Source organism: Euleptes europaea, chromosome 4, assembly GCF_029931775.1.
Source record: "Euleptes europaea isolate rEulEur1 chromosome 4, rEulEur1.hap1, whole genome shotgun sequence".
Lineage (NCBI taxonomy): Eukaryota > Metazoa > Chordata > Lepidosauria > Squamata > Sphaerodactylidae > Euleptes > Euleptes europaea.
The window spans coordinates 99,018,139-99,043,162 of NC_079315.1; the positions used below are offsets into that span (position 1 = coordinate 99,018,139).

Consider the following 25,024-nt stretch of genomic DNA (forward strand, 5'->3'; position numbering starts at 1 on the left):
TTTATGGACCTAATAGGTATCTAAAGCCATTTGCACATAACAAAATATGCAGGCGGGGCCCATTACTTACATCATAGGAGCCTAGACAACACAAAACACTGTTGCTGTATGTAGGTTTTATTTTATTGGTTTTTTATCTTATATTTTGAAAATGTACATCCCATTCTTTTTTCCTTTAAATTTTTTTGGGGCCCCCAAGAGAGTGGGGCCCTAAGCTATAGCTTGTTTAGCTTATACGTAAATCCGGCACTGCCATTATGTATACTGCTTTGAGCTCCATGGAAGACAAGGAAGATATAATCGTAACAACAGCTTGGATTCAGACTAAATTTTAGAGGCATAAGGATTCCATCACGGAGTACAATGTTCCTGCATATCCCCCCACCCCCGGCAGAAGCTCAAAATATTCCTCAAAATCCTGCTCCTGGGCATTGGGGGCTGTTGCCGGTTGGGGAGGCACCTGTAGATCTATCCCATTCAATAAATGAAAATAAATTGTTCTGCCTAATAACCGCCTGCCCTCTTCATGAGCTAAAACATTACATTAAATAAACAACGTACTGTATTAAATATGCAATGCACCATATAACATTTTCTAAAGTTAGTAACAGTATCTGTATCAGTTTCTTTAAGTCTTGTCCCTAAAAGGAAGTCACTCCTGAAAGACAAGCCAGTGACCTAATTGTAAGAATCCTGTTTCTAACCTTCAGTACGCCAGACTTTCTTTGCTGGGCAACAAGCCGTATGCACAAACTCTCCATTAACAAGAAATGTTCTAACTGAACACAAAAATTAAATGGTTTACAGAACACTGCAAAATGCATTAGCAGCTGTTCTGAACAGCCATCTAGGAAGATGACACATTAAAAGAGTTCTTACTATGTTCCAAATGAATGCCAGGTAATTTTCACTTTAAAGGATTTCTTCTCCCTCAAACAGTTAACCTCATCTCTAAAGCTCCAGTATGCAGTTCACCATTTTTGCCACAGGAAACTTGAATAATCTCAAACCTGATTAGCCAGAGATTCCCAAGAATGCCTCTAGTTCTGAGGCAGGCAAATGCAAGGACCATGAGTTTTATCATGTTCCATTATATCTGGAGATTTCACTGGGGTTCATACTATATGAAGTCTGCCCAGCTTCTAATGATCACCTAATTACTAATCAAATGTTATCCCCCCCCCACGCCACAAGTTCTTCTCCAGCTCAGAATGTAAAATAATTTCTGGCTGTGGGGAGGGGCTGTGGCTCAGTGGTAGAGCATCTGCTTGGCATGCAGAAGGTCCCGGGTTCAATCCCCGGCATCTCCAGTTAAAGGGACTAGGCAAGAAGGTGATGTGAAAGATCTCTTCCTGAGTCCCTGGAGAGCAGCTGCCGGCCTGAGTAAACAATACTGACTTTGATAGACCAAGGGGTCTGATTCAGTATAAGGCAGCTTCATGTGTTCACATACACAGTCAGCATTCGAGCTAAGCAGGTTACTTTATGAGCACATATGAAAAAGAGATACTGAATTTCCAAGTGGCTCTCAGCCATGGCTAGAGCTGGAAACATGCTGGGGGACAAAAACAGGTTAAGGCCTTTGTGTACAACACAACACCACTCTACATACACCACTGCTGTGCATGAGCACTATCACAAGCCAGGAAGGTGTACTTGGAAACAGAAGAGCTTTTTTTGAGCACAGAAAGCTTGATTAACAGGGTTTCCTTTCTGCCCTCAGCTGCCGCTCTGGGGCAACCCATTTGCCATTCTAAGAAAAGAGGGGTGGAAGCTTATCAAAGAGCGTGGGCATGATTTCTACCCCAACTCCTCCCTTTTCCCTTTAACACAGGGAATTTACACTTGAAAGATTCACAATGGAATTCGCGCCAAATCTCTCTGCCTCAACTACTCTCTCCCCAGCCTCTTGTAATCTTCCCCATGAGAAGAATTCCCAGTGTGATCTCCCCGTCACATATCTGAAGAATTGAAACAAAAGCTCATACTGAAATAAAGGTTGCTGGTCTTTAAGGAGCCACTGGACTTCGAGATGCAGAAAGCCTATGGGCCATACCGCAGAAACTTCCATCTGTTTCTTTTTTTTTTAAAAAAAGCCCCACATCTCCCTACTACCAATCTTAGGGATCTAGCAGGGCCTTGTCTTGAAGGACACTCAGACTAGATGTGCTAGATGACAGATAGTTGAATGGCTATTGCTAGGTGGCTTCACTCTGGTGCAAGCTTTTAATAAGTTATCACTTTGCAGCAATGCGCTGCATGCAACTTATATTTGACAAAACTAACAGTCCATTCCTGAAATGATGGCGTATGGGGATGACGGGGAAGAGGCGCATGGCACCTCTTCCTAAGCCGATTCCCATATGCCGTAAAACAAAAAAAAAAGCCGTTTCGGGGCTTTTTTTGTTTTACCGGGGCCTTTCGCCCCATTGAAAACAGCAAGGCTGCACCTGCTAAAAAGCAGGCACAGCACCGGCGTAACCGGCCGAACCGGGATAGGAAGCCAACTAACCGGTGGCTCCTCCCCCGGCCCGCCCCCCTGTGCCGGCGCGGCCTCTCTATGCTGTGGCATGCGCCACGGAGAGGCTGCTCTGGCGGAGGGGCAAGGCGCGGTCCCACGGTGCTCAGCCGCCGGCGGGACTGGCCTCCCCGCCAGCATGTATGTAATTGTGCAATTACACGCACTTACGCTGGTGGTGGGGTCACGACGCCTCTTAAGAGGTTTCGGGGGGCCCCTTCAGGAATGGGCTGTTAGTTATTCCCAGAGGGAGTATTTACTCTTCTTATTTTACCCATCTGCTAAAATGCATGGCCAAGTTTATGAGCTCAAGGCTCGCTCTTGACAGTCAGCTTTATACATCAATTAGTTTTCAATATCCTATGGCATGTCGCTATGTTCCAGAACAGAAACTGAAGGGTCCATAGTGATGTCTACAAGAGGTTCTAACGCTGTGCCAGAGAGAACCTTCCCCAAGTCAAAAGAATTACTCAGACCTTCAAGCGTAACCAACACACAGTAAAGACAAACAGCTCAGCTGGCAGCATTCACTCATCTCCGGCCTGAGGTCAAGCGGATCAAAGGAGAAGACGGGGATCAGAGAGATGCTTTCAGGTCCCCTGCAGAAACAAAGAGGCCATGAAAAATAAGCGATTGCACTGAGGGCCCTCGCCACTATGAGTTCAAGAAATGGGTGGGTGCACAATCTCTGACTAAGAGAAAATGAGATGTTGTCTTCTGATCCTACCATGGGAGTATCTGTACAGGAAGGGTAACTGAGGAAGGGTTAGAGATAAGGTAAGCTTATACCACCTCTAAGGGTACAATTCTAAGGGCAGTCAGATTCTTAGTTTGAGAAATACGGGTCTGCATTTTAATGTGTACGTCTTTAAACCACAGAGAAAGTCTAAAGCACTTGCTTGTGTGTTCATAAAAAAGGTAGATGCTACTTGTACTTATGTAGTACACTTTTACTTACATAGCAGATGGGTTGTTGTTGTCATTAGCTTTGGTCCATTCCACCACAAAGTATGAGAGGGAAAATTAAGTGGGTTCCTACTATGCCATCGTCCTCAGAGAGGCCTAATGTTTTTGTACATGCTGCTTCCAACACAAAAAACCTGGCTGGGACAGGAAAAGGTAGCCTCTAAGACTGACCTGGAAAACCTAAGGAAATCTGTCACAAACTGACAAAGAATTACACCCCCACACCACTAATATGGGAGATTCATTTGACAGAATCATCACCCTCCTCTGGGCCCATACTATTTCAATCTCTAGTCTCTAATATTTGAATTAATAATACCGTCACAACATTTAAGTGGTTTACAGCAAAGCTTATTGCAGCGCTTGCCCAAACAAGACAGCACCTTCTACTGGCTTTTGCTTTTGAGGTGGAAAACAAGAGCCCAGCCCCACAACAAAACGCCAACCCAAAATGTAAGTGAGCTGGACTGACGAGGCATACAATAACCATTAGGCTGGCTCAACGCAGAAATGCTGCAGAGATTACCGAAGTTTAAGAGAACCATATGTGAAGTGCAGTGCTTTATACGAGGAAAAACACAATTTCTGTATTAGTACTGGAACCAATTTGGCTCCATACGTTAGAAGTTAAATCATTTTAAGCTTCACCGACAGAGACCACTGCTGATGTCTCACGTCAGCAAGAGGGAAATTTCCCAACAGAGGAAAGGCTAGAGGGCCACCTCTCACCCTGCAATTTATCACATCAGCCAAGATCAGATGGCAAGCCCCAGCTATCAGCTCCTCAGGATAAACTCCAGACTTTTGGAATTTCACCTAGTGATGGCTCAACTGAGGCTGCTGTTAGGCCACTGAGTAAAGACCCCTGTTTTAGGTTTGATTCCCACCTTCCCACCCACCCCATTCCATTTATTGCACATGGAAAAAAATCATTGTGCCATTAGTGGTTGGGCTAAGCTAGGGCTGTCCCCTGGTGGGGACAGGGGATCCCCACTCTCCCTTTTAAAAATGTAGCCTTGTCACTGTACTTACCAGAAGTGACAAAGGGTAGCTCTAGGAATCACCAGAAACTCTATGAGCTTACTAGAAATGGCTCCCTTAAGGCACTTCAGTCTTTGGGGACTGTACAGAACAAAGAAAAGCGATCCTTCACTCTATCTAGCACAGGGGTGTCAAACATACAGCCTAGGGGCCAGATCCGGCCCCTTCAGAGCTCTTATCCGGCCCATGAGCCAGCCAAGGCAGCACCACCCCCAGTCCCAATCTGGGCTGGCAAGGCATGGCCTGGCCCGACCAAGCGACATTTATGTTATATCCGGCTCTCGTAACAAATGAGTTCGACACCCCTGATCTAGCACTTTTTCATGTCACACTTAAGCCAAGCGTAGACACCATAGGAACATCTTTTGAAGGCTTTTACATTCCATTTCTGGGAATAAACTCCAATATTTTAACTTATTTTATTAATTCTTAAAGTTATTATTGCAAATAGCAGAATAAGGAAAGAGCTCATAGTTACAGCTAGCAGATAATTCAAAGTTGCACAATATGCTGGCTGTTCTGTGAAAAGTTGAGATTCCTTACATATTGCAGCTGTAGAACTATTTCTTGGAAAAAGCAAAATGCAGCTTGTATGCTTTCTGAAGGGGAAAAAATAATAGTTTACTGTGGTGCCATTCTTTATAAAAAGGGAGAAAAATGAGCAAAAACCTCTGTAGAGTTGATTAATCAATCAGTGGGACTGCATCCTAATTTAGCACCCCCATTTAAAGTTTGCTGTAATTAAAAATTACTGTTGCACACAACCCTTTAATAAAGGTCAGAAAATAAGGACAGCCCCTCTGCCTGAATAGCTTTCCATTAACAAACATTTATGAATTGTGAGCATGGACTTTATAAACAAACAAAAACTACTGTTCCACCAAGATAAAAAATCTAATATATGCAAGGGAAAGGAGACAGCCTGAGAGCCAAATCAGCAACGTTCTCAGTAATCATGATGTGAAGTTTACGAAGTGATAGAGGTTGTCTAAAATTATGAATGAGTACACAGAGTCCTGCCGTACAGAGAAAGGCAAGATTTTAAAAAAATGTTACCATGCTAATAGGAAACGTGGACAAGCTACAGGAGTTAGGCCAACTACTGAAAAGGCTGTAACTGCCCTAATTAAAAGTGGATTGCATTTATCAGTTACCAAAGTTATTACAGCCACCGACAGACATATTGAACTTTGCCTTTCTGTAGCTATACAATAGATTGGATTCAGCCAGCTCTGTCATTCTACCTCACCCAGTTCTCTTCCTTATTACAGCCCCCCTTCCCACGTGGCTTATGCTGATGCAGGTCCCATGACCTCTGGCATAACCTTTTGGCTAGTTAAGGGGGCTTCCTCCTCTCCATTCCATCAGTGGAAAAGCTGCCTGGATCCCACCTGGTGTGCAACTACTCAAATCAGGAACGGTCATTCTAGAAAATCATCAGAGACCTGTCTAACTCTTTTCAGCATAACTCAGTTATGAACAGAACTTCAAGCAGGCTGGAACAGAAAAGCATGCAATTCAAACAGACACGGTAAAGAAACAAGGGAAATGAACTTTTTATAGGCTAGTATCTATTGTATAAAGAATGACAATAAAGATTTTAAAAAGAAGGCGTTCCAAAAATGTAGAGAAATTGTTTCTTTTCAAAAGTCTGGAAAGAAAGCCTGGAACATCTGTGTTGGCAAAATAAACTGAAACCTGCAGAAGTTGTCTTGCATGTAAAATATTTGCCCATTACAAACATACACACAAACACACACACACACACAAAGTGAAACTGTCTTTAAGAGATGTGCTCCAAAACAATGGCTAACATTTTAACAGAGCTTGTAGCAAGAGCTGTTCTGGTTTATGGATTGCGTCCTTGAAGAAGGCAGCCTTAACAGTGCAATTCTAAACACAGTTACCCACTTCTAAGTCCATTGAAGTCAATGAGCTTACAAGGGTATAAGTGTGCTTAGCATTACACTGTAAGAGATCCCACTTTTATGATTAAGATTAATCCTGAAGGCATGACTGAAGGCAGCCCATCTCCTTCACGCGGCAATACTCACACAGAGGGCACATGCAGAAGGGGGGATGGCAGAACAGCTACGATCTCTGAAAAAAAAATTCCAAATATTTTTTCACCCACCATATTTTATATTTAAAAAGCATGTAATGGCCAAAGTTGAGTTTGTGATTAATTGTGTGTCCTAGGTGTTAAGATTATCTTCCCCTTTGAAATCAAATGCAAAAATTGCCGGCAGAGATCATTAGTTTAGCCAGGCCATTTCCACCACGAGTCTCGGATGTTTTACAAAAGTTAGGCTATTGTATAATGTAAGCATAAATATCAGGTTGCATCACAGTACTAGCAATAGACCACACGCCGCAGTACGTTAAAACTTAAAGGCTGCCAAACTAGTGATCTGGGACTGATTACAAAAAGAATGCTACACAGTCGTTTCTAATTGTAATCCTTCATGCATATTTAAAAAACAGTGTGCTTGAACATAGTTTGCAATTAATTTGCATGGCTCCTTTGTACTGCATTACTTTTAAAGTGAGAGAACCCAACCATTAATCTTAGGAAGTGTTGGCAAATCGGGTATAATTTCAATGAAGAGGAAACTGGATTTCAAAACAGTACATTTGCTATAAAAAAAATTAAATGCTTCTGTGAAGAAATTAAAAAAAAAACACACCCATGTATATATTTGTAGATATTTGATTGTAAACAGAATAGTATATGGATTAGAATGAATTTAAGCTCTTTTTGTGTATTAGAAAGCTGAGAAATCATGCAAATTCAGGGGTTTGTAAAGCTAACAAATTAGAGAAGGGGGAAAAATAGAACTGTTGTAGTGGTCCTTAGCCCAGTAAGAGAAGAATCAATCAGGCAGCAAGGAGAACGTAGCAATCTTATTGGCCCCTTCAGCAAACTCTGATAGAGTCCCATCAAAAGGAAGATGTTTCAATCTACCTTCAACCTATAAATAGAACTGGGTTAGTCAACCAGGGCCACAGAGGAAGGACCACAGAGGTAGGGACAGAGCTGAAGTCCAGATCCCTGCAGCAGAGAATTCCCTCAGGAGGTGGAAGGCGCCTGAGAGCTGAGACCGGGGAGGACTGAATAGATGTAAAGACAGCTAGGCCCCAGCAGCCTGACTACAGCCAGTCTCAAGGCAGTCCACAAAAGGAGTTGCTACACTGAAGTCCAGGGAACAGGAGATTCTCCTCCCCATGAGAAAACTGGTAGAAAAGGCCTCATAAGATTGTAAATTTGAATTAGAATAACAAGGATGGTTCTCCTATACCCAATTCTGCATTTTTCTATTGTTATCATGTTGGTGTTATATATTAAAGAAGTCAGTTGTTTGGATCTGAAGAGAAACAAATAGTTCTTTTACTGGGGAAGTAAGCGCCTAAGGCCTAACTACATTCACCGGCCCCGAGTACCCTGACAGCTTCTTTCTGCCGTCTAACAATTTAGTCCATGTCCAGATACAAAAGTTCATGTTTTAAACACTTCCATGTCCAAATACATATTTTTACGATGGTTTTAGGACTCTAAAGTGCTCATCTTACATAAAGGGCGGTCTCTGGCTTGCCAGTTACACTGGCATTGCTTCCCTAGAAGTGCACGGGACAACATGCAGCACACTGAATACCTGTTGTGCAGAAACTGCTCTCAAGGCAGTGTGCGCAGCAGAACGCCCTTACCCATTTTTCATCGACCGTGATGAGCTGCCTGTCCTGGGCTTGGTCCTCTGTCAGCTGCCGTGTGGAAGTGTTCAGTGACCTGCAGTGCAAGACGTGAAGTTAAAAAAAAAAAAAGATTTACGCAATGAGAAAATAGAGGCAGACAAATCTTACATCAACAAGTTAATATAACAATATCCGTCTTGTAAAAAAACAAGGGGGGAGAGCAAGATGAGGGCACAAAAATCCCTCCCCCCCCCCAATTAGTTCTGTCTGCTGAGTTTTTGGCAGACGACCACTTAGCAGTTCACAACAGGCTGCACTTCGTGTCAGACTACAGGCTCTCCATCACTGAAAGACTGCCAGTGGCAAGGACTGTACTACTCTATGAAAGTACAGTGGCTGGTTTGTCACGAACAGACCAGGGTGGAAGGGGAATCACAAAGCTACTGCAACTCTCCTGGAACTCTAAACCTCAAAGATAGCATCAGGGGGAGTACACGTCTCTGCCTCTTACCCATTCAGTTGGTGATTATAGAGTTTAGCAGCAGGTCTGTAAGTGAAAGTTTCACAATGGGACAGGTAGATGCACAGATTCTGACCCAGTTAGCCAGACCCAGTTCCAGGTTCTTCCTCTACAAGTGATCAACATAACCATTTCCTTGGATTTTGCCTCTGCAGAGAAATGCATTCTATCCTTGTTCTATTAGTGGTGGTGGAAAGGGACGTCCACTCACAGCTGACTTATGGCCACCCTGTAGACATTGGGAAGTTATTTGCCATTGCCTGCCTCCACTTGGGCTGAGAGAGTTCTGAGAGAACCGTGACGGGCCCGAGGTCACCCAGCAGGCTTCACATGGAGGAGTGGGGAGGCGAACCCGGTTCTCCAGATTAGAGTCCGCCGCCCTTAACCGCTATGCCACACTGGCTCTCGGTCTATTAGTACATCAACTCAAACAATGAGCTAAATGGCACCATTCCTAATGTGGAAGTCATCCTCTGCTCACCGGGCTGTTTTCCACCTTCTGCTACAGCACCAGATAAGAAAAACAAAAATATGTTCACATATGTTCTTTCACGTGCAAGAGATTGAGCAGGCTCTTGTACAAGTGAAAGCATAAGAACTTATTCGATAGAGCACTCTTCTAATAGCTTTTTCACAAGCCTTTGAAAAACAGCAGCTCCCCCTCTTTGGGGGATCCAGCCAATGCTTTTCATTTATTGAGTTAGCTTGAAACAAAGCAAAACCAAAAAGAGGGGAAAGATTGTTTTTTAAATTAAATCACTGCATATGCTTTGCCACTGGTTGACTTACAATAAAAATGAAACATTAGATTTACATATTTAATTTGTGTCTTTCTCCAACTTCAGGAAGGCCAGAGCAGCCAATTCAGCAGATAAAGCAGACTTTCTATGCTGACTTCCAAATTCAGCAGATAAAGCAGACTTACAAATAGTTCAAGCGCTTACATGAGCCAGAAAGCAAGACAGACTTCCAAATGCAAGTGAACTATGGGTTTGTTTATGAGGTGCCATAGCTTCCTTCCTGGCACAGATTGCAATGCTGCATGAGCATCTCTCGATATCTGAAAGTCAGCTATGTGGTATGAATATAATCTGGACAGCTTGAGAGACAGGAAGACAGTATGTTCCCCTACTCTCCCCTGCAAAAAAAGAAATCCCAAACAAAAACCGAGCTTCACACAACAAGCCAAAAATAGAATATTATCTAAATATGAATTTGCTGAGTAGTCTGTACTTCAAACAGCTATCATTAATTCCTGGCCCTTAAAAGTGAATACTTAAGAAGTACAATACAGTGGTCTAAAGATGCTGACACTTAATGACTATTAAGAGTCACATTTAGAGGTGTGTGCATTTGTGTGTAAAGTGTAGTCAAGTTGCAGATGACGTATGGCAATCCCATAGGGTTTTAAAGGCAAGAGACTAACTGGTGGTTTGCCATTGCCCGCCTTTCCGTAGCAACCCTGGGGTTCTTTGGTGGTCTCCCATCCAAGTACAACCCAGGGCCAACCCTGCTTAGTAGCCAAGATCTCAAGAGATGGGACCTGACTGTGCAGGGGGAAAGCCCAAAAAAATTAAGGAACACCCCCCCCCATTTTTTGAGGCCTTTTCTGTGTGGAAAATTTGGAGGCACTCAAAAGAAACTCCTACAAAAAATTTTCTCTTTTAGAAAATGAGCCAAATGCTTCTTAAGGCAATGTTTTTCATATTCAAAAAGTATAACAGGAAAAAGTGTACAGATTTTTTCAATTTTTCCAACGGAAATTTTCCAATGGAAAAATTGGATAATTTGGGGTAGCATGGGGGGGACACCTCCTATGAAGTAGTTTCTCTTTTTGAGAGAATAAAACCTGGTCTGACAACGCATTTCGCTCTTTCCAAATGAGCAGCATGAAAGTGTCTAAAGACTTCCTCAATTTTTCCCAATGGATAAACTGGGAAATTTTGGGGAGCACTGAAAAAAACAAACTCTTACACTGTAGACATACAATATTTTCAAGATTTTGTTTAAATGTAACTAATTCTGGCAAAAACTAATACAGTATAATGTGTTTAATAGTGCATCATCATCATTATTATTTTTAAAGTGTTATAAAGTTTAACTTTTCAATTCTATAAAGTTTAACTTAATATCTAAACATGCTGGCAATCCTATCTATGAAAGTTTCTGTTCAAATAATACACTTTGCTTTGTTTACTACAGAATTTGTTTCTACCTTCAACTTTTATTTTCCCCCTACCTCACGGATGATAAAAATTAAATATACATGTGCTATGGTGGCATAGAAGGCACCAGTTTCCAACTCTTTTTCACATACTAAATTCTATAAATATGCCAAATAGTACAATTTTAGAAGCTGACGATGTAATAAATCATGCATTTCATGTTGTTAAATCAGTAAAAAAAAACAACTCAGTTTCATAGGAATGTAAGTATTTGCATATATTTCAATTCCCCCCCCCCAAATTCTGCTTTTTCTTTTTTTTTAATGGGGGATATTTTCCATACTTTCAAAATTTCCACAAATCTCTAACCACCCTTTCCTCAACATCACACTAACAACTGTGACAAGCTTCCAAAGCTGGAAGCATCTCACTTGCATTTGAAAAGGATTGACTGAAAAAAGAATGGTACTTCTTAGAATTAAAAAACAAAACAAGAGAAGAAAGCTAAAAGCTGCATTGCAAGGGTCTCCAAGGGAAGAAAACATTATCTGAATGCCTGCCAAACACAATGAATCCAGCCTTTCAGGCAGGTTGCACCTTCTCTTACTCCAAGTTTGGGAGGAAAGGAAGCTGAATATAAAATGAAACAATGGTATCTACAAGCCACACTATTACGTCTACAAATGATAGCCTCTGCGGAAGCAAAGATCTTGCAAAAACGAGGCACGACTGTAACGGCCACTAACAAAACTAACTTAACCAAAAAAAAAAAAGCACGAGCAGAGAGGAGAGATGTTCAACAGCGTACCTGGCTACCTGTATAACATAGTATGTCACTGGGCAGGCTTCTGATTGGGTCTAGTAAACTAGTTGACAGAATCCCAGGAATAAGCCGCAGAATGGCCAGAGATGAGCGGGAGCTTCGATATGGGCTGAAGGAGATCAGCTGCTCGGCCCTGTCCTCCTCTGTGCCTAGACTGTGCACGGATAAACATGCTGACTCTGAATTCAAACAAGATATGAAAGTTGATAGTCCGACGGACAACAGAGATAGGCACTTCGTGTTTGACTAATATATTCTGTAACCTGATCAGACCCAAAGGGTTTGTGAATTTTCAGTGCAATCCTAAACATACACCATTCTAAGTCCCCTAAAGTAAGATACCAAGATCACTACACAATATATTCTGTGTGCTTCTCCATAAATACATGTAGCTACCAGCCCAATCCTACATTTGTGTGAGTGTGTGTGTAAAGTATCGTCAAGTCACAGCCGACTTATGTCGACCCCTTTTTTGGGGTTTTCATGGCAAGAGACTAACAGAGGTGGTTTGCCAGTGCCTTCCTCTGCACAGCAACCTTGGTATTCCTTGGTGGTCTCCCATCCAAATACTAACCAGGGCTGACCCTGCTTAGCTTCTGAGATCTGACGAGATCAGACTAGCCTGGGCCATCCAGGTCAGGGCAATCCTACATTTAGCTACTCAGAAATAAGATCTGTAGGTTTCAATGTGATTTACATCCAACAAAGCTGCAGAAAGGTAAATAAGGGAATCTATATTCCCTTATACAGATGGCCTGTATGGCCCTTTCCAACTCTATGATTCTTTAATAATAAAAGTATCTGTCCTTGGCACACATAACTCCTCAGAAACTGAAGCTAGGAGTTTCAAAGTAAGCCACCAGCTTCAGGATGATCATGAGAGCTGTGTTATCAAATATGAAGAGTACCGGAATATCCTGGCCCACACAACCCCCACATACCTACCAGACATACAACCATGCTTACGTTTTGCACTGGAAGCCATAGTTGTCTCTGGCAGGCATAGCTCATCCAATAATAAAGCCTCAAAATTGCCCGCCGGCTAGCAGCCATTTCTACTTTTCACAACCCGATCAGGGGAAATCAGTTTTCAATCACCGTCTTCCCAAAAGTTACTGAGAGGAATTTTTATTTCGTTTCCACCAGTGACTTGACCGGTACCTCACTCGAACTTTTCCTTGATTTTATCCGTTAGTGTACAAACCAACCATTTGAACTCATGGCCGTGTGCCCTGAGTCATTAGAGTGTCTTTTCTAGCAGCTGTTGCTTCTGCCCAAAGGGTCAGCAAGCTCATGGCCTCACAAGCAGAGAGTCCTTGCCTTTTGTCCCAAGATGGTGTCTCCACTTTCACCTACCACAGCGTATTGGCCTCCAGGTATTTACGCCTCCCCCCCCCCACATTACTCTGAACACACGCTTCACAACTTGGATGTCTGAAGGGCTTCATTGCTTTAGCTGAGCAGAACTCAGATTTTCTGCAAGGATTCACACCTTTTCCTACATTATGCAAACCCCATGCTAGGAAAGGCAAGCTTCCTCTCGGACACATTCTGAAGTAAATTGTTGCTGCCATCAGACACTGTTACGCCTTAGCCAGTGTCATAGAAGAGAATCATAAAATCGTAAGAGTTGGATGGGACCACCATGGTCATCCAGTCCAACACCCTGCACAATGCAGGAAATTCTCTCCCTCCTGGCCTCACTGTGAGCACTCCATGATTTTTTTCCTGCCGCATGGACTTCTTTGTTAGATGCAGGGAACTGAGAAAACTGAGTGTTCCCACTCATGTGCCATGCAAAGATTTCTGTGGGAAGTTCTATTGAGGTTTATATTGTTTTCCTCATTGTATAGGTAGCAGCCATAGTATAATCCTTGTCTGACGTGGAGGTAGAGGCAGATGAAGAATACTGATTCACTCCTGGCGTGGATGCTGCAGATTAGTCAGCCATATTGTACATCTCGGCAGATGTGGGCTACAGAAGAGAAGGCTAGTGAGCTCTCGGGAGTGTAGTATATGAGGAATAGGCCTGTTAGGATTTGGGTTATTAGGCACAGCCCTAGTAGTGAACCCAGGTTTCATCGGGTGGAGATATGGGCTGGTGCTGGGAAGTAGATTCGTGAGTTGCTGATGGTTTTAAGTACTGGGTATATTTTATGAAGGGTCCTCATTGGGGGGGGGGGTTTCTCCGCACAACAACCGAGTGAGGTAGCTTAGGCTGAGTGTGTGACAGGATCAAAGTCATCCAGCAAGTTTCCATGGCAGTGTAGGGATTTGAACCTGGATCTCTCAGGTCCTAATACACTATACCACACTGGTTCCTCATTATCCTCACAAATTAACACAGTGATCAGAGTGTACCTTTCTCTTCTGCTAAGGTAAGAATACAATAATATATGCATGACGCTAAAGGACAACATGCTAACATGGGCTGGAACGTGTAATGGTAAATGAAAGCTCCATTAGAAAATTGCATAACCACACACCAGTTATTAGAGTTGCCAACCCCCAGGTGGTTATTATTGCAAGTTTCATACCAGATTGTTTCTGGATCTTCCCGGAACCAGTTCATTTTCTCTCAAGAGGACTCAGTATTGGACTTTGATTTGAACTCGAATTGTACATTTTGGACTCTATTTCATTTCAATACTTTTATTTTTCATGTGTGGGGTAACCTGTGACACGTTGGTTGTGACTGTTTTGATTATATCATTGACAAATGTACAGAATAGTACACCAATACTGAATTATTTTTGAGTAATCATTATAAAATTCAGTTTGATTATTGTTAATTGGAGCTGGTGCTGTTTTTCCCTTTAACCCCCAGGTGGTGGCTGGAGATTTCCTGGGTTTACAACTGATCACCAGGTGACAGAGATCAGTTCACCAGGAGTAAATGGCTAATTTGGAAGGTGGACTCCATGGCATTATACCCCAATGAAGTCCCTCCCCTCCTCAAATCCCACCCTCCTCAGGCTCCACTCCCCAAATTTCCAGGCATTTCCCAACCTGGAGCTGGCAACCCTACCAATGATATATTGTTTCTATATATAAGAAAAAATATGGGGGTGAACCCCCCCCCCCCACACACACACCAATTTTATTACACCACCTGTCCATACATCTGCATTACTGATCTGTTGCACCGTGTGTGTGTGTGGGGGGGGCGGGGCGGGAGAGAGAACCTCCCCAACTTTTTCCTGTGGTTTTTGTGTTTTCCTGCTTGTAAGCAATTTTCATTCATCACAGGCAACTAGGCAGTTTGCAAACCCACACAATTATATTTGTGAATGCCTGAAACCGTGCTGGTCTAAACAAATTTTAAAGATGAATGCGTTTCAAAACATACACTTGAAATGAAGACGGCAAGAAGGAAAACTCTTATATATTGAAGCCATTAAACTGAAGAGAAAAGGTACCTGACATCTATATATCCAAATGACATGGACAGGTGAATTCACTATATTTGCCTCCCAAGAGAGCAATGACTTGGAAATACACAGATGTCGCTCATCTGGTGCCTAAATAAATACCAAAATAAAACTAATTTTAAAGTTACTAGGCAAAGGTCAGGCAGCTACTTGGTATCATATATCAAAGCTAATCACTACAAAAAGTTCACCTGTTTTTTTTTAAACTGAACTCATGACCCTTTAGGTGCATTATTGCTGATCCCAAACTGGGGAATATGGGTGTTGTAAAGCTCACGGGGCACAAAGATTCCCTCTTTAAGCTCCTCTGGCAGGAGATGTTTAAATAGCTCTACCTCCACTATATAATTTTCATACAATTTCTTATGAAAAACATTAAGGCGGCAACACCATAAGTGAAAGAAATCCATAACACTCAAGGAACTACTATACAAATGATATTGCACAGTTATGAACACATGAAGCTGCCTTATATTGAATCAGACCCTTGGCCCATCAAAGTCAGTACTGTCTACTCAGACCGGCAGCAGCTCTCCAGGGTCTCAGGCTGAGGTCTTTCACATCACCTACTTGCCTAGTCCCTTTAACTGGAGATGCCGGGGATTGAACCTGGGACCTCATGCATGCCAAGCAGATGCCATATTAGTCTGCAGCAGAACAGCTAGATTTGAGTCCAGTAGCTCTTTAGAGACCAACAAGATTTTCAGGGTATAAGCTTTTGAGAGTTAGAGCTCCCTTCACTTATATCTTGAAAATCTCGGTAGTCTCTAAGGTGCTACTGGCCTCGAATCTAACAGTTATGGCACTATCTCCAATCTACCCTGCAACAGCAGAAGCATTTGCCTAAGAAGTGTTAGCAAACAAATCTAACAGAACAATAAATTATGTTCATACAGTATCTTCTTAACTCTTGACTGGTGCTGGAATTCTGTTTTTGTGGGCTGACTGGTGGGAAGCGGGAGAAGACTGGGGGTGGAAGGATTACAAATCTGCAAAAACCACAGGTGACCTAAGATTTGCCCTGACTGTGTTTTCTGAAATGTCAAATGTCTCCCCACACAAATCTATTCAGACCATACCAAGAGCCACAGTAACCAACAAGCATGCTTTTATTATCACAGAGTAGCACAAAAGTCAAAGGGTTTAATTCCAGAACTGGGAGGAATGAAAAAGCTAACGTTCCACAACCCACCTCTGTCTTCGGGAAAGGCTATGATCTTTCACTGTTCCAAAATGTTACTGAATTCTATAAATTTTAGATATTACCGGGGGGGGGGGGGCATCCTCATATTTTTAAAAGATAGCTAATGTATTGCAGTACGTTTTAAACAGTATAACAGCATTCAAATATCTCCTGAGAGTTACAGGGCATAAGCCTGTTTTGAAATGCATGGGAAGTAGAAACTAATGGCTAATCACAAAACTTTCCAAGTACAGAAGCTGAGTTTAGAAATGAGCAACATTAAGGACTACTGACAAACTTCCTCAAATGTTTGTGTATGTGGTGGCTGGCTTCCTTAGTAGCTTACCAAAATCAAAGATGGTGGCTGATCAATAAATTAACTCTTGATCCCTTATTTTGAAAAGCACACTGAAAGACAAGGCTTGTACATGTCAGATTGAGAGTTTTAAATGGTAAAAGATTTAGGACTGTGGAAATGGAGAACAACATAAAATAACACCAGATTACTGGTAAGCATGCGGACAACTATGGGTGAGGGCGATTGTGCTCGGTCGTGCTGCATGCCCCCATGGCAGATGCTTCTTCCCAAGGATTCATGCAATCTTGTAACTCGGATTTATCCAAGATTTCAGAGCCTCAACTGTGTGAAGGGCTGACTCAATTAATCTCTGGAACAAACAATGTTCTGTTGAAGGTTCAATCCAGAATCACATGGAGCCATAAAGATACAATCTTATATATGGAGACCAAGCAGTATCTCATTTCAGGACGCAGAGCCTTCAAAGAGACCTTTGGGAGCACATTTAGCTTACCTGTGACAAGGACGAGTAATAATGAGGGGGAAAAAAGAAGGGGAAACAAATGTACTTTTTAACAACACTACTTCAAAAGGCACCAGACAGGCAGAGCAATTCACAAGGGGGGGGGCGAAGGGGGTTAGGAGCTGGGGTGACTTCTGCGCTGGTGTTAGCGCCACTTGCACCGGCTAAAGTGGCACTAACGCTGGAGCAGGCCCACATACACTGGCTCTGAGGAGCAGCGTAGCAGTGTGAGTCATGGGCACCGGGACAACCTCACTAGCAGCGTTTCCCTGGTGCGATGGATCATGCTGGCACCAAAGGGGACATTCTCAGGGGCAGGGCTGACTTCAGTCAGCTCCCGGAGCCTTCTTGTCCCAGGAACAACCCCTTTTGCCAGTGCAAATTTGTGCCAGCAAAAAGGGTGGCCTAGCCCCGTGAAACTGAACAAATCAGTTTCACAGGGCTTTTAAAGAAAATTACATTTTTCACTTGCTGCAAGCCGCTCCGGAGGTGGTATAGCAGCGTCGTCCCTGGACCCGCCCCAACTACCCCACCCCCAGGATTGCACTCTAAATCTTAGCGAATAAAGCTTTATGGTAAAGTGTCTGGGGGCAAGGGTCCCCTTCTCTCTCTCTATAGCCCTATGTAAAGATACTTAGTTTGTTCTTTTGAATTCTACCAATATGGCCCTTGTCCTGATTTTTTCAATCATTATATCTTATATATGCTTTTTAATTGGTTTCGTTAAGTTGTGCTGTCCATAACATGCTTAACTGTTGTGTCTGTGTGGCAGATTTTTAAAGTGATTTTACTCTGCTATCTATATCAATTTTGTCTTACCTCACAGAAAAGCTATCTCAAGAGCACTGCAGCAGGAAAGACGCATACAAATGTTTTAAATAAATACTCTGCTTCTTAATCTGCTTCTTTTATGGAAAGGAATGTACAATTAAGATGCAATTCCTTCCTCTAATGGCTTAGTACTAATAGGCTTGAAGGCTTTTAGATAAAATACACACAGGCTATAAGTTTAAAACATCAAAAGAGATAGCCAGTTACCTGATAATCTTTGGAGCAGATTTCTTCAAAAGTATTATATGAACTACCCTGACCTGGATAACCCAATCTTGTCAGATCTCAGTAGCTAAATAGGATTGGCCCTGGTCAATATTTGGATGGGAGACCACCAAAGAGGCAGGCAATGACAAATCTTTGGATGTCTCTTGCCTTGAAAACCCTATGGGGTCGCCATAGGTTGGCTGCGACAACAGCAAAAAATAAATAAATAAAAAGTATATGAACTAGCATTTTTCTAAACCATAGAACCTGGTTAGTTTATATAAATAAAGGAAACCTGTAGAGTTCCCACCTTTGCTAAATCTAAAGCAGTATGTCGCTTCAGCCTGAAACACTGACTGTAAATTTGTGAAAGGTCTGTAATAGAAACTTGCATTGCCAACAATCATATTGACTGAAGAACAAAGTTCAAATACTGCTTGAAACTGCCAGTTCTCTTGGGCTATACAGAATGACCTTACAAAAAGAATTGAGGTTTCTCACACTGACAATCAAATATGTGCTTTGTAATGAATAACATTCTTGGGATTCCTGAAGCAACAGAATGGCTGGTTCAGTAATACATCTTTCAAAGAAGACTGTTTATCTGCTGAAAAATATGCGGCTATCAAATGAAAAACAGTAGACAATTATGACGCCGTGGAATATGTGGGATGCTGGTTGAACGTATCACGACATTGATTATTCGAATGCTGCAGGGACCATCTTTGCATTTTGATTTGACATGTGCCATGTGGAGAGGAAGTAACAACAGAGACTTCAGTCTAGAAACTGTCATTGCTCTTGCATTGTTCCACAAAGCTGTATATTAGCTTCTCATCAAGGTTGGTTTAACCCTATCAACTCCTATAAGTAAAGGTAAAGGTCCCATGTGCAAGCACCGGGTCATTCCTGACCCATGGGGTGACATCACATCCCGACGTTTACTAGGCAGACTTTGTTTACAGGGTGGTTTGCCAATGCCTTCCCCAGTCATCTTCCCTTTACCCACAGCAAGTTGGGTACTCATTTGACCGACCTCGGAAGGATGGAAGGCTGAGTCAACCTTGAGCCGACTACCTGATAACCAACTTCCGTTGGGATCGAACTCAGGTCCTGAGCAGAGCTTGGACTGCAATACTGCAGCTTATCGCTCTGCGCCACGGGGCTCCTTATACCACTCAACTCCTATACCACTCAGAAATTGCTAAAATGGCTCGCTTGCTTAAAGAAAGATCCATGTAAGATTTATACCAAGTAACTCTGGTCATATAGAAAAATTTCTGCCACTGCAGCCCCAGGAATTTATGAACTTAAGTTCTCATCAAGACTGCACAACTTCCATATATGGATGATTGCTCTTATATATGATTTCAGCAGCAAGAATATTATATGCGCAAAAATGGAAACATCCATATATACATACAAGAGAAGAATGGCTTGTCAAGATGTTAAAATTAGCAGAAATGGCCAAACTGACTGCTATGATCGGAGAAAATAACTTATCTGTTTGTGGCAAATTGGAACCCATTTATGGACTTTTTGCATAATACAGAAAAGAACGAATTGATGATTTGTGGGTTTGAAGAGTAGAAGAATAAGAATGTAGGTATGATAGAGAAAAGTTTGATTTTTTAGTTGTAAGAATTATTTAAAAATAATTTTGTATATGTAGCTAGAGAACAGGTTGTAATTTCTTAATTAGATTTATATTCGATACATATGAAAAAGGAAGTATCTTTTTGTCTCTGTGTTCGTTTGTTTTTTCACTTTTCACTTCTTTATTTTGTTTATTGTAATTTTGTAACAATAAATTTAATAAAATGATTTTTTTAAAAAGACTGCACAACCTCCAAGTAATTTCCTGCCACCAAAATTTTAAAATGGATCAGGAAATGGATCCAGAATAGGACTGACTGCACAAGCAACCTAATCAACTGCATTATTTTGGTGACACCGTGAAGCAGTGTTTGTTCCTAGAAAAAACAACAACAGGGATCCTTTACAATCTTGCAGAGCATATCGGTGAGCAACTCTCACACAGACAAGAGCAAACACTGTCTCTGAAACAGTAAAAAAAATTATTGACATAACTCCTGGATCAAGAGCTGTGCTGACTGGAGTAACAAAATGATTTTTTTAAAAAAATTTTTTGGGGGGGGGTTAAATTTAACGAATATAAAGAAGCCACATAAATACATCAGTTACTCTAGTAGGTTTAGAATGCAGCAGAACAAATGTACCACTGAAAGCCCCTAGCTAGAATAAAGAACTGGAGCTGCAATAATTCTTTCATAATTTTGGAAACAGCTGCCAAGGAAGTTTTTGGTCCCCTTTTTGCATTTGTACAGAAGACAAATAAGATGTATTCTTCCACAACAATATCCCATCTGTAGGTGATAGAATCATAGAATCATAGAGTTGGAAGGGACCGCCAGGGTCATCTAGTCCAACCCCCTGCACAATGCAGGAAATTCACAACTACCTCCCCCCACATCCCCAGTGACCCCAACCCTTCCCCCCACCATGCAGGATCCCACAATCAAAGCACTCCCGACAGATGGCCATCTAGCCTCTGCTTAAAGACCTCCAAAGACGGGGACTCCACCACCTTCCGTAATTCCATAATATAAAGCTAATAAAAATGTTATTGTTTCTTCATACTGATTGGTAACAATGTTAGGATTCACATACACTACATTACTATAATTCACAGTGGGTAGCCGTGTTAGTCTGTCTGCAGTAGTAGAAAAGAGCAAGAGTCCAGTAGCACCTTAAAGACTAACAAAAATATTTTCTGGCAGGGTATGAGCTTATTTGTCTTCTGTACAAATGCAAAAAAGGGACCAAAAGACAGATGGATTCACATTCTAGCTGTATCTGAAAAAGTGAGCTGTGGCTCACGAAAGCTCATACCCTGCCAGAAAATATTTTTGTTAGTCTTTAAGGTGCGACTGGACTCTTGCTCTTTTCTACTACTACATTACTACTAAGCTTGTTGGGGGTCAAGTATAGATGACTGGGGAAGGCACTGGCAAACTACCCCATAAACATAGTCTGCCTAGTAAATGTTGTGATGTAACATCACCTCATGGGTCAGTAATGACGTGGTGCTTGCACAGGGAACTACCTTTACCGTTTTACATTTCAACACAAACCATTTAAAATATAACTCTCTATATACACACATATGAAGCTGTCTTATATGTACCATTGGTCCACCTTGAAAGTACTATTATTAAGTTGCAAGAAGAGAAATCTCCTTTTTAAACACCTACTAAAGATGTTTTATATGGAGATAACAAGGATTCAACCCTTTTGTATTCTCTGATTCTGAACCACAGCACCTCAATGTCAACTTATCCATACCTACTATGGGATAAAGGCCACTACCACAACTTGACTTTCCTCATGCATAGCATTCTATATGCACAGTATCTCAGAAGTATCACAGTATGTACCATCTTTTCCAGAACAACTACTGCTTACATATTCTGTTCCATTGCAGGTCACGTACGTTATTATTTGTGAAACAGCATTATCAGTACACACATCTCATAGGGAATTTTCTGCTCCAATATTTTCATGAAAAAATCACTCTGGGTACCAACTGGACATAAAGCTTTAATGGCAAGAGTATATCTGAGATACTTAGGAATGAATATCAGAAATTGTCCCTTAACAGCCCAATTCTATGCGGAGACTGGCTTGCCCAAACCCACTGAAATCAATTGGCTTATGACTAATTATGCAGAGAATGGGACTATTAGTGGTTTGTAGGAAGAATACTGTCCCCATAGTACATCGGAAACATAAAGGAGTAACAGGTGACAAGAACTGGAATAGATAATTCATTTTAAAAGCGCAACTATGTGTGCCAAAACTATGCTAGAAAGCAAAGAAAATTCTCATTTTGAGGATGCTCAATATTTATTTCTTCCATATTTACTGGCATATCTGTGGCTTGAAATCAAGGCTCCTAATTCCCTTCCTTCCTCCTTTCCATTGGACTGGATGACGGTGCAAGGACGTGTTTTCACTTTGTAATACATGGGCAGAGATCAACTGTTTTCTTAAGCCAAATAGTCACTACCACTTTCGGTTCCAAGTAGTTACCAATTCAAAATTCTACAGGTCTGCAACTGCCTAACTTCAAAATTATAATTGTAGTCCGCTTCAAAACTCAAAAGCCATTTTCAATAAAATCAGCAATCATTATATGCAATTCTTTAAAAAGTAAAATACTGTTTGTAATAAACTCATGTTTTCATCTTTTTATGCATATCTGTAAGCATATTCAGTGCTTCCTTTTGAAGACTGTTTAGAAGCTGCTACTGTACCCTGCAATTATCCAAATGTTCAGCAAACATATAGCAAACATGTCTAAGAAGCAACAATTACAAAGATTTTAAATGGGCACTCCTATTTTAAAATTACTTTTGCTACCCCAAAATATTTGGAAATGGTGTGCTCTTTCAAGCCATGCTGACAGATAACAGCAGTAGCCTGTCAGCTCCACAGAATTGTTCTTCTTGCTTGGAAATAGCATCTCCAGCTAGTCACAGGACACACGACGTTCAAAAGACAAGACAGGAGAAACACAGATGTGAAAAGGTTTAATTTTGTTTTCGGGGACGAGGATAATAAGCTTCAGTAACCAACATAAATAACTAATTATCATCACAATACCTGGTTTTTGAAATGAGGGCACAGCATTAGCACAGCATCGCCAGAAAGCTAGTATTACTACCCGGACGACTCCTGTGCAAAAAGGACCACTCTGTTCTTGTTCTGTATACCATCTGACACCATAAAAATATCACCATCTTACGGCCACCCTTTGCATTTTACAACTTTTTGGTTCTATTGTCTATGTGTGTGGCAAAATGTGTGTGTGTGTGTGTGTGTGCCCCCCCCCACATGTCTATAACCCTCTAACTGAACAAAAACCAGGTAATTGGAAAGTGGCTCAGGCCCACAAATACTTATGACTCAACACAGATATTGTGCGAGGCATGCATGCTTTCCATGGAAGTGTGTGTGTGTGTAAAGTGTCTACAAGTCGCAGCCGACTTATGGCCACCCCTTTTTGGGGTTTTCATGGCAAGAGACTAACAGAGGTGGCTTGCCAGTGCCTTCCTCTGCACAGCAACCCTGGACTTCCTTGGTGGTCTCCCATTCAAATACTAACCAGGGCTGACCCTGCTTAGCTTCTGAGATCTGATGAGATCAGGCTAGCCTGGGCCATCCAGGTCAGGGCAATCCTACATTTAGCTACTCAGAAATAAGATCTGTAGGTTTCAATGTGAGTTACATCCAACAAAGCTGCAGAGAGGTAAATAAGGGAATCTATATTCCCTTATACAGATGGCGTGTATGGCCCTTTCCAACTCTATGATTCTTTAATAATAAAAGTATCTGTCCTTGGCACACATAACTCCTCAGAAACTGAAGCTAGGGGTTTCAAAGTAAGCCACTGTGGACTGTCAAAAAGAAAAATAAGTGGGTTCCAGATCAAATCAAGCCTGAACTCTCCCTATAAGCTAGAACGACTAAACTAAGGCTATCATACTTTGGTCACATTATGAGAAGACGAGATCAGGCTAGCCTGGGCCATCCAGGTCAGGGCTAGTAAGCCCCCCTGAGCACAGCCGGGCTTGCTCCCGAGTAAGCAGATGGCGCTGCCAACCTGCAGGACTATCCAAGGTTGCCATAAGACTCTTGCAACACCATCGGTGCACGGGAGGTTGTGCCTTGGGATGCGCTGTTCGCCTTTCCCCCATTTCAAATTCTCAAAACTCAACAGTAAGAGTTTCGAGAATTCAGATGGGGGGGGGGAAACATGCATCCAGAGAGGAGCAAACCCAAGGCACAACCTCCCAGGCAGAAACGGCCCGATCGGGGGCTTTGACCTTGGAAAGCAAAGCTCCTCCCTCCCTCCCTCCCCGCATTCCTCCCGCCTCCTCCTGCGCGCGGGGCTCGCTTTCCCTCGGAGTCGTCATCTGTCACTCAAAACAGGTGCTCGGCAGAGACGGGAGGGAGGGGCCGTTTCGGCCTCCACCCTAGGGGCAATAAGAGAGGCCGGGGGGGGGGGTCCGGGGAAGCCAAAAGGCAAGGCCCAGGGCCCGAGAAGGGGGCCCAAGCTCTCCCCCCCGCCGTCATCGGCCGCGCCCCCCGCCCCACATACCTGCCCCGAGCCGAACAGGCCCCACCGGCGGCTGCTCTCGGAGCGAGGCGCCCCGTCCAAGCGGCTGACACGGAGAGCTCCCGCAGCAGCAGCAGCGCCGCCGCCATGATGATCCCCTCAGCAACCGCCGCCGCGTGGACGGGGCGCAGCTAGGGACAATACAGCGCCGTCTTTGCCCAGAACGCGAAGCCGGGGTGGCGCGAGCCGCCGCAGGCAGAGCGGAGGCGGAGGAGGGAGGGGGGGGGGGAAATCCAAGGTGGGACGGGAGGGCGATCCTAAAGGAAGACCGTAGGCTTCGTGGTTTGGGGGGAAGCGGGTTTGCGTGTCTGCTCGTTTTTGCAGCGGTGTGGCTTGCGTCCGTTCTTTTTGCCTTGCGGCTCAGCGTTTGGAAGCAAATTGGTTTGGAAGCAAATTGGTTGGGATAAAAAATGGGTTTTACTGGCAAAAATGGGTTTTACTACTTTAATTAGTGAGTTATAGAAGCTAGTTTTAATATTTTTTTGTATTTTACAGTTAATAGATATTTTTTGAAACTGTTAAGAGGCTTCTTCGGAAGTCGGGTGATGGGTCACTTTTTTAAGGAGGGTGGAGGGTCGAAGGGGTATCTTTTTGGTCTTTATAATTTTGCAACTACGAATGTATTA

The 25,024-nt window shown here is 42.6% G+C and overlaps 1 protein-coding gene and 1 non-coding gene across 2 annotated transcripts in view; one reads left to right on the forward strand and one right to left on the reverse strand.

Annotated features, from left to right (window-relative positions):
- The window catches only part of NDUFS4 (NADH:ubiquinone oxidoreductase subunit S4), a 52,856-nt gene extending 28,369 nt beyond the window's left edge, over window positions 1–24,487 (reverse strand). The window contains exons 1-2 of the mRNA XM_056849045.1: window positions 24,381–24,487; window positions 8,231–8,309 (exon numbers count right to left, since the gene is read on the reverse strand). Coding sequence (XP_056705023.1) covers window positions 8,231–8,309; window positions 24,381–24,487 — 186 coding nt within the window. The remainder of the gene's footprint in view (window positions 1–8,230; window positions 8,310–24,380) is intronic.
- TRNAA-GGC (transfer RNA alanine (anticodon GGC)) lies at window positions 1,239–1,310 on the forward strand. The gene has a single exon. It is a non-coding gene; the product is annotated as a tRNA-Ala (tRNA).
- Window positions 24,488–25,024: the final 537 nt, after the last annotated feature.